This window comes from Netta rufina (assembly GCF_964035555.1).
Source record: "Netta rufina genome assembly, chromosome: 22".
Lineage (NCBI taxonomy): Eukaryota > Metazoa > Chordata > Aves > Anseriformes > Anatidae > Netta > Netta rufina.
In genome coordinates this window covers 2,145,122-2,155,087 of record NC_140146.1, presented here as the reverse complement: position 1 = coordinate 2,155,087, position 9,966 = coordinate 2,145,122, and the positions used below count along the sequence as shown (strand labels likewise).

At 56.0% G+C, this 9,966-nt stretch overlaps 1 protein-coding gene across 1 annotated transcript; it reads left to right on the top strand.

The window, feature by feature from the left end:
- Nucleotides 1-401: 401 nt before the first annotated feature.
- On the top strand, nucleotides 402-9,024 carry RCC2 (regulator of chromosome condensation 2; the record flags this gene model as incomplete). Its single annotated transcript, XM_084300220.1, has 12 exons — nucleotides 402-800; nucleotides 3,570-3,663; nucleotides 3,779-3,922; nucleotides 4,025-4,156; nucleotides 4,249-4,337; nucleotides 4,783-4,897; nucleotides 5,150-5,316; nucleotides 6,274-6,454; nucleotides 6,579-6,684; nucleotides 6,790-6,862; nucleotides 7,002-7,079; nucleotides 7,396-9,024. The coding sequence occupies 12 exons, from the start codon at nucleotides 402-404 to the stop codon at nucleotides 7,498-7,500; spliced, it is 1,683 nt and encodes a 560-aa protein (XP_084156346.1). The 3' UTR covers nucleotides 7,501-9,024.
- Nucleotides 9,025-9,966: the final 942 nt, after the last annotated feature.

The window sequence follows — 9,966 nt, the reverse complement described above, 5'->3', positions numbered from 1 at the left end:
GCACCCCGCTCCTTCGCACCCCCTTTCCCCCCCCCCCTCTTCGCACCCCCTTTACAAATCCCCCCTTTCCACCTCCTTTCCACCCCCCTTGACCCCCTCCATCCCCTTATGACCCCCTCCATCCCCTTATGACCCCCCCCATCCCCTTACACCCCCCCCAACCCCAACCCCATCCCCATTCAGGGGGGGGGCTTCCCCCCGACGGCTCCGGGCCCCTCTCCCCCCTCTTTGTAACCGAGCGCTGGGAGCGGGGGGGTGATAAGAGGAGGGGTGTGTGTGTGGGGGGGGGGCTGGGCCGGGCCGTGGGGGTGGTTGGTGGTGGTGGTGGTGATGGGGGGGGGGGGGCCGGGCCGGGCCGGCGGTGCTCGACGGGTGACGGCGGCGCTCCCTCGGCAGGCGCCATGCCCCGCAGGAAGGCGGCGGGGCCGCCCTGGGAGCCGGGCCCCGGCAGGCGGCGACCCGGGGCGGCTGCGGCGGTGCCGTCGTCGGGAGGGAGGCGACGGCCGAGGCCCGATCGAGGAGGAGGAGGAGGAGTAGGAGGTGGAGGTGGTGGAGGAGGAGGTGGTGGTGGTGGTGGAGGAGGAGGAGGAGGAGGAGGAGGAGGCGGCAGCAGCGGAGGCAGCAGCGAGGAGGAGGCGCCCCGGGAACGGCGGCCGAGGGACGGGAGCCCCGTCGGGAGGAGGCCCGGCAGGCCCGGGGGGGCCGGCTCCGGAGGCAACGGCGGGGGCACGGGGCCCGCTGGGGCGGCGAGGGGCCAGGCCGTGGTCATCTGCGAGCCCGAGCACAGCAAGGAGCGCATCGTGAGCGGGGCAACCCCTTCGGCACCCCCCCCCCGTGTCCCCTAGAACCCCCCCCCGGCACCCCCGCTTTGCACCCTCAATGCACACCCCTTTTGCACCCCCCTTAACACCCCCTTTTGCACCCCTCTTTGCACCCCCTTAACACTACCCCTTTGCACCCCGTTAACACCCCCCCGTTGCACCCCCTCTTCATCCCCCCTTAACACCCCCTCTTTGCACCCCCTCTTTGCACCCCCTTAACACCCCCCTTTGCACCCCCTCTTTGCACCCCCCTTTTGCAACCCTCTTAACACCCCCTTTTGCACCCCCTTAACACTACCCCTTTGCACCCCCCCCTTTGCACCCTCAATGCACACCCCCTTTGTATCCCCCTTAACACCCCCTTAACACCCCCCTTTGCAAAGGGCACCCCCTCTTTGCACCCTCAATGCACCCCCCTCTTTGCACCCCCTTAACACCTCCCTTTGCACCCTCAATGCACCCCCCCTTTTGCATCCCCCCCTTTGTGCCCCCCCTAACTCACCCCCCACTCCGCACCCCCCACTGCAGCTAATGCACCCTCTCGTTGTGCCCCCTAAAGGACCCCCCCCCCTTTGCACCCCCATTCACCCCCCCTTTGCTCCCTGCATTGCATCCCCTTATGCACCCGATTTGCACCCCCCTCATGCACCCGTTGCGCCCCCCCTTTGAACTCCCATCACCCCCCCAATACACCCTGTCTTTGCACCCCCTAATCCGCACCCTTTTTGGACACCCCCCCCCCCCGCTGCACCCCCTCATAGCACTCCTTACTGACCCCATACTGGGCTCCCCCCATTGCACCCCAGTGGCACCCCTTCATCGTACCCTCCCTGTCCCCATTACTGCTCCCCTCCGTGGCACCTCGTAATGCACCCCCTCGGTGAACACCCCCCTTTTGGCCCCCCTCCTGGCACCCCTCAGTGCCCCCCGTTGCACACCCGCCTTGCAGCCCCTAATGCACCCCCCAGCTGCACCCCTTTACTGCACCCCCTCACTGCACACCCATTGCATCCCCAGTGCACCCCATTAATGCCCCCCACTACGCCCCTTTAATGCATCCCTTCCTTGCACCCCTTTTAATGCCCCCCTAAGACCTTCACCCCCCCCGTTGCACCCCAATAACGCAGCATTTCACTGCACTCCCCTGGAGCACCCCTCATTGCATGCCCCCACCTCACCCCCGCTAGGAAATACCCCCAAACTGTACCCCTTAAATGCACCCCCCCAATCCCATCCCCTTTATTGCACCTCCAAATCGCCCCTTTACCTGCATCCCCAAATCACTGCCCGAGATTGCACCCCTTAAATGTGTTTTGCACCCCTAAAGTCACCCCCCCCTTTATTGTACCCCTCAACTTCTGCTTGCAGCTTGCCCCCCCTTATCAAAATCACTTCATTGCCCCCCCAAAAGCTGCATCCTATTTGCATCCCCTAAATTGCCCCCCAACTCCCCCCCTCAGATCGCACCCCTAATGTGTGCCAGCCCTGGGGGGTGCAGGTTCCCCTTTTTTTTTTCCAGCACCAGGAGCCCCCCCCCCCCCCTCCTTTGTCCTAATTCATGCCAAAGGGAAGTCCAAAAATAGCTTTTGGGTTGTTTTGTCAGAGTTGACCCATTTGGGGAATTTTTAACCCAGTGCAGCGCTGAGCAATCCCATGTGCAGCGTGGGGGTGCGTGCACGTGCGGTGCCCCCCCCATATTTCTGCACCCCCTTCCAGCCTGCCCCCCCGCTTTGCATTTCAGGCACGCTGCTCCGCTCCCTTTTTTCCCCTTTTCCGCCTCATTTTGGGGGTTCCCCGGGCGGGCACGCGCAGCCGAGCACGCGCTTGGAGGCTCCCGCGTGGCCGCCCCGGGCAGACGGCTCCACGCATGCGCCCCAGGCAGCCCCCCATTATTTTGAGGGGGGGCTTTCATAGGACACCCCCCCCCCCCAGCGGCTGCAAAGCCGGCGGTGCTTTTACACCCCGCATCCACCCGTCTGCCCGTCCCCACGCCCTGCGCTTTTCCTGCTGTTTATAGCTCCCTCTAACTTCGCTTGCTGCAAAAAGCAGAAATTGCAGAAATTGGTGCGAGACCGGACCTGGGTGGCTTTAGACGAGTGGTTTTCAGCCACGCTGGTTTTCTTGTTCCTTTTGCAGCCCTGCGTGTATTTTCCTTCCCACCCCGTGCATGGGCAGGCAAGCTGGCAGCAGCTTTTTTTTTAATTTATTATTTTTTTAAATAATCCACTTTTTTTGCACTGAACCCGGCAGATTAACCCTTTGCCCCCCGCCCCGTGCAGACAGCTCATGCTGCACATGCTCTCCTCTTCGCAGCTTTGCCTCGTGTCACGGCATCCTTTTAGGTGGGGAAAAACCATAATTACTAATTAACCAGCACTGGGCATTGTGCAAATCCCCGCTCCTTCCTGCAAAGAGCAAAACCCCACGTTTCAGACCCATTTGCCAGCGTGCAAAGAGGGGGAGCCAAAAAAGGGCAGCGTTTTGCTTCTGTTCCCTTCTGGGGCTGCAGCGCTGTGCAGTGTACGGCGGGGGCTTTAATGTCAAATTGCAAAAAATCTCCCTCGTCCCCCTACCACTTAGCTCAGAAATGCAGTTTTGATTGCAAGCTTGGATGCAAAATGAGGACTGAAGGGGAGAGCACGTGCAAGCTGGGGTGTTCTGTAGCCTTATCCTACCCCGCATGCAAAAAATCCCCACGAGATCCAGGTGGCCGCGGGAAGGCTGATGAATTCTCCCTGCCCGTTGCAGAAACTCGAGGGCTCCAAGTGCCGAGGGCAGCTCCTGATCTTCGGAGCCACCAACTGGGACCTGATCGGCCGCAAAGAAGTGCCTAAGCAGCAAGGTGAGCGATGGGCACGGCTGCGGCCCCCGCGTGTGCGGCACCGAAGCTGGCGCAGAGCAGCCCCAAAGCAGTGTTTAGTGCCGTGCGTCCTCATCTCTTGCCTTTTTCCCACCAGTTGCATATCGGAACCTGGGCCAGAATCTGTGGGGGCCACACAGGTATGGGTGTCTCTCAGGGATTCAGGTGCGGAGCGTGGTTTCGGGACCGTGCGCGGCTCACAGCCTCCTCATCACCGCCGAGGGCAAGCTCTGGAGCTGGGGTGAGCGAAGCCCCCGAAAAAAATGTTGCAAAACCTGGCGGGGCCACGCCAGGGGGCTTCGTCCTCCCGGTGTGCAGCCCCCAAACCACTCGTTCTTGTCAGGTCGCAATGAGAAGGGGCAGCTGGGCCACGGGGACACCAAGCGCGTGGAAGCCCCCAAGCTCATCGAGGTGCTGGGCAACGAGGCCATCGTGCTGGCAGCGTGTGGCCGGAACCACACGCTGGCTCTCACAGGTAAGGGAGAAGTTCCTGCTTCCTGCAAAATGCCCTAAAACGGCCGCATTTTCCCCTAATTTTATTTTTTTTCCCCTCTTCGTGGCTTGCAGAGAATGGCTCCGTGTTCGCCTTTGGGGAGAATAAAATGGGGCAGCTGGGGCTTGGCAACCAAACGGATGCTGTTCCAAGCCCTACACAGGTAAATCCACTCCTCTCCATGCCTTCCCCTTTTTTTGAGGGATGAAAAACACCCTATTTTTGGGTTTTCATTGAAAAAGCCCTTAGCATAGCCCAAACCCCTGTAGGGTGCAAGGACATTCCTCTTGAAGGTGCAGCTGGCTTTGAAATTGGGTGGACAAAGCACAACATGGAAAAAAAAATATTTTTCAAAACTTTGATACAAATGTTGAAGGATTTGGGGGTTTCCCCGTTACCACCAGCCCAAACCTCTACCCTGGGGGTTGTCTGGTTCCCTTTCTGAGGTGAAAACCTGGGACTTTAGGTCTGGATCTTCCTGGAGGTGAAAACTGGTGGCCAAAGAAAAGAAGCTGGGGTAGGGGTGAGCTCCCAGAGATGTTTCCTCCCGCAGGAAATTCATACTTTTGCCTTTTTCTTGACTTTCTATCCCCTTTCTTCTTCTGCAGATCATGTACAATGGGCAGCCCATCACCAAAATGGCCTGCGGGGCCGAATTCAGCATGATCATGGACTGCAAAGGAAACCTCTACTCCTTTGGGTGCCCTGAGTATGGGCAGCTGGGTACGGTAACATTTTGGGGACTGTTTTTAAAGGTTCGAGCTACTGTGCGAGGGGGTGGGGGGGTTCCCTGCCTCCGTTTTCCCATCCATGAAATGCAGAAATGCAGCTGGTGCAGCAGCAAAGCGTGACCTGCGCCGTGCTGCTCCCCTGTAACGCCAGCAGAAGTGAATCCCAAAGTGGGGTGCAAACCTAAAAATGTAGGGTTTGCAAGCGGAGAGGGGATTGGCTTTGTAACGCGGTGCTCCCGCACAGGGCACAACTCCGATGGGAAGTTCATCGCCCGCGCGCAGCGGATCGAGTATGACTGCGAGCTGGTGCCGCGCCGCGTGGCCATCTTCATCGAGAAGACCAAAGATGGGCAGATCCTGCCCGTCCCCAACGTGGTGGTGCGGGACGTGGCGTGCGGGGCCAACCACACGGTGAGGAGTCAGGAAGAGGGTTTTTCCTTTGGGTTTTTGCACCAAGGGCTTTGCTTTTCATCACCGCATCCTTTTTCTGCAAACCTGTGATCGCGGCAAAAAAAATCCATCCCTTTCTGCTATTTTCCCCTGCTTCAGGTTGTGTTCCTAAGCTGTGGCTTAAGCCCGTCCCTTTGGCTTTTTTGGTGCTGGGGAGGAGCAGGAAGGTGTGGACAAAGGTTGGGGTGCCAATCGAAGATTCAGGCCTCTGTACCCACACATCCCCTCAGCAAACCCAGCTGTGCCCTGCAGTTGCCCACCCTCACTATTTGCAGCATGCATTTAGGGATAACAAGTTTGCGGTGTGCTTTTAGGGATAAAAAGTTTGCGGCGTGCATTTACAGACAGAGATTTGCAGGGTGCATTTACGGGTAAATTTTCGCAGCCTGCGTTTAAGGAAAAGTTCTTTCACCATGCACTTAAGAATAACGGTTTGCAGCATGCACTTAAGGGTAAGTATTTGCGGTGTTCATTTATGGATACAGATTTGCAGAGTGCATTTAGGAGGAAGTGCAGTGTACATTTAAAGATAAATAGTTACAGCAGGCATTTAAGGACAAAGATTTGCAGGGTGCATTTAAGGATAAGTACTTGCAGCATGCATTTATGGGTAGAGATCTGTGTCTTATTTAAGGACAGATTCACAGGGTGTGTTAGGAGGAAATACTTGGGGCGTGCATTTGAGGACAGATTTGCAGTGCGCATTCAAGGACGGAGAATTTACAGTGTGCACTCAGGAACAAGTAGTTGCAGTGTGAGTAGGCTCACAGTCTTGCAGGGTGTATTTAGGGATAGAGAGCTGCAGCGTGTGTTTAAGGATGATGCTTGCAGCAGGGGTTGCAGCGTGCGCTGCAGTGCAGTCACTGCGGCTGCTGCACCGAGCTGCCCGGCTCACCATGGGTGTCCCTCCATCCCCAGCTCGTCCTGGACTCGCAGAAGCGTGTTTTCTCCTGGGGCTTTGGTGGCTACGGGCGGCTGGGCCACGCGGAGCAGAAGGACGAGATGGTGCCACGGCTGGTCAAGCTCTTCGACTTCCCAGGCCGTGGGGCAGCGCAGATCTACGCCGGCTACACCTGCTCCTTCGCCGTCAGCGAAACGGGTGGGTGGCACGCCCCGAGCCCCTAATTTTGGTCTATCCAAGCAAATCCGCCGTTATTTACATCGCTGTGGGGATGCTCGAGGCGGGAGGCACGGATCTGACCGTGTGTTTTTGGGGCTTGCAGGCGGCTTGTTTTTCTGGGGTGCCACCAACACCTCCCGCGAGTCCACCATGTACCCCAAAGCCGTGCAGGATCTGTGCGGCTGGAAGATCCGCAGCCTGGCCTGTGGGTGAGTGATGGACTCCCCAAATCTTTTTCCTGGTGTTTGGCGTGCTGGGAGTCGGGGGGGGACCTTGCTGGGGCTGGGGGTCACTGCCTTGCACTTCACTTGTAGGAAGAGCAGCATCATCGTGGCGGCAGATGAGAGCACCATCAGCTGGGGGCCATCTCCCACCTTCGGAGAGCTGGTAAGGACTGACCAGCACCCAGCCATCCAGCACCCAGATTTACCCATCCCCACCCCCCAAATCATTTGGTGCAGGGGCTCTGGGTGTTGTGCGTCCCCCCCACAGCCGATTATTTAGGGGGCGTGCTTGCGTTTTGCAGGGCTATGGGGACCACAAGCCCAAGTCATCGACGGCTGCCCAAGAGGTGAAGACCTTGGATGGGATCTACACGGAGCAGGTGAGCAGGGACCCAAATACCTGCACCCTTGGGTGCTTCCAACCCATGGGAGGCTGTCACCCTTGAGATGCTGTCACCTTTGGGGTGCCAAACCATGGGATAGTGCCACCCTTGGGTTGTCCCCACCCGTGTAATGCTCCCAGCTGCTGCCACCCATGCCATGCTGCCACCCACGGGCTGTGCCTACCCACTGGGTGCTGCCCCCCACTGGGTGCTCCCACCCAGGGGACGCTCCTCAAGCATGGCCCCGGATAACGAAAAGGGGTCCCGAGTCAGCAGGAGATGATTTTGCCTCAGTTTCCCCTTCTGCCCCCAGGTGGCCATGGGCTATGCCCACTCACTGGTGATCGCCCGTGACGAGAGCGACGCCGAGAAGGAGAAGCTGCGCAAGCTGCCCGAGTACAACCCCCGCACCCTCTGAGGGGCCGGGGGGCAGCCGAGCCGCCCGCCCCGGTTTTCCAAGCGATCCGCGGTTTTAACTACCTGTTCTCCTACGATTTCCAAAGCGTTGGGTTTTTCCCTCACCACCACGGCCAAGACCTTCCCCCGTGGCTGTTTGAGTTCCCATCCCGACCCTAGCAGGACCTTTTGGCACATCCAGGCTTTTTCGTTGTTGTTTTATCGGTTTGGTTTTGTAGTTTGTTTGTTTTGTTTTGTTTTGTTTTTCTCTTTTTTTTCTGCTGTTTCGCACAGAAAGGAAGGTGCCGGGTTCGCCTGAACAGGTGTCCAATTTTTTTTACTATTATTTTTCCTTTTCCTAGCCACAAATTTCCCCACAAGCACCCAGTTGCGGGCTCAGAGCAAAAATCAAGCAAAACACTGCAAAATGCCTTTTTGCCCCACAATATTGCATTTTTTTGGCATTTCTCCCAAGCAGCCTCCACCTTGGGTACTGTAATTCTGAGGTTCTGATCCCCAGCATCCCTTTTTCCCAGGAGGATTTAGGGACAAGCCTGTTGTCCCCTCACTCTTGGGGGACAAAGCGGGTCCTCTCCCCAGCCCTGCATCATTTGGGGGTTGGATGCCCCCAAGCCGCCTGCCCCCCGCTTTTGCGCCCCCCAAGCCCCCCCGCTGCCCATCCCAGGGCGATCTCAGGTATGAAGAGCGGGCCCTGAAGCGTCGTGCAAGCTTTTTCCTTTTTTTTTTTTTTTTTGTTAATTATTGTTATTTTTATTATTATTATTATTTCCACTGCCTGGTATCTGCCAAAAGCCCCTCCTCAGGCAACGCTGTGCACTGTGCTGGAGAAACGAGGTGCCTTTATACGCAGAGCCCGGCTCTGCCTCCACAAAACCCAAGGGTGGTTTTTTTTTTATTATTTTATTTTATTTTTTAGTTTTTAGGGTTTATTTTGATTTTTTTAAATTCCTTTCCACTCTCCCTGGCAGTTTGCTGCTGGTGCGCCACGTGGCCCTGCGGGGAATTTTGCAGTACTTTATGGAAAAAAAAAAAAAAAAAAAGAATTAAAAGGGGGTTCTTTATGTTTGCTTTGGGGTTTATTTTGGGGTTTGTTTCAGTGTGTTAGAGTCAAAACTTCCAGGACAGGGAGAGCAGCAGGGTGGAGAAGTTGGATATTCTGTTTTCTTGAGCAATACTAGCATTTGCTGCAAGCACCCAGCCCTTCCAGAAATGGGTGGTGAGGAGGTGGGAGCATGCAGCACCCCACAACGGGGCTTTTCTAGCCTTATCCCCCAATTTTTTTCTACTTGCGATGAATATTTCAAGCTCATCACCATCAGCTGCCTACCCCAAATGGGCATGAGGGGATGCTGCAGACCCTATCATGATAGGGGTGGAAAAAACAGCAAAAACCCACTTTCACCCCCAAAAAGCAATTTGGGCTTGTCCTGCTTTTACACAAAATATTTGAGGCTCGGATCGATGCTCCTGGTAATGTTCTCCCCCATGTGCCGCTGTGTCCTGGCAGCGGGCGAGCGAAGGAGGAGGCTGGAAGAATAAAATAATAATAAACCACGAGGCTCTCTGAGCAACGTTCCTTTTAGGTGAGACGACAGGTTCCTGGTTTAGTGCTGTAATTGTCTTCTTCATGTTTTTTTTTTTATATTTCTTGGAGTAAATGTTTAAATAAACAACGTCATTGTGTACACCCCTTGGCTCCGCTCCTCGGCCCCGATGCGCACCCCAGTCCCAAGTGTTTGGCTGGGAGCAGTCCCCTGCCCTGGCATCTCCCCTCCTTTCTGCCTGCCCCCTTTTTCTTTGGCTTTTTAACCAGAAGGGACGGGGATGCTCAATGCAACACGGGCCCTGCCCCAGTATCGCCAAAAGCAAATCTGCAGCCGTTAGAGGGCACCATCCTGCTGCTGACACGGTGCTCAGTCCCAGAATAGCTCTCCACTATCTCCCTGGGATTTTGCAAGCAAAAAGCAGTGTGTGCATGCGTGCATTTATTTTTGTGCATGTGTTTCTTTGTGTGCATTTGTCCACGCATGTATTTTTGTCTGTACTCTTGTCCACGCACTCGTTTTTGTGCACGCATCTGTGCATTTTTTCCCATGCATGTATACGTGTGCTTACATGGGTGCTTGCGTGCATGTATTTTGTGTACATGCGCATGTGTTAGGCATTCATATTTTTGGTGCATTCATGCATATTTTATGAGCCTGCAAGTGCATTTTTGTACATGCATGTATGGGGACTTTTTTTGCACACATGCACACGCCTTTTCCAACACGCACCACTGCAGCAGGACTGCATAATCCCACCAAACTCTCTTTCCCGCACCCTTTAGATAGGTCTTCAATTCCTGTGCTGGGAGAGCAATGCCAGTGTCCCACCACCTGCTGACAGCCCACAGCATTGTGCCAACAGCACCAGAGTCCAAAAAAAAAATAAATACAAAAAAAATCACCCCATTTACAGCAAAACG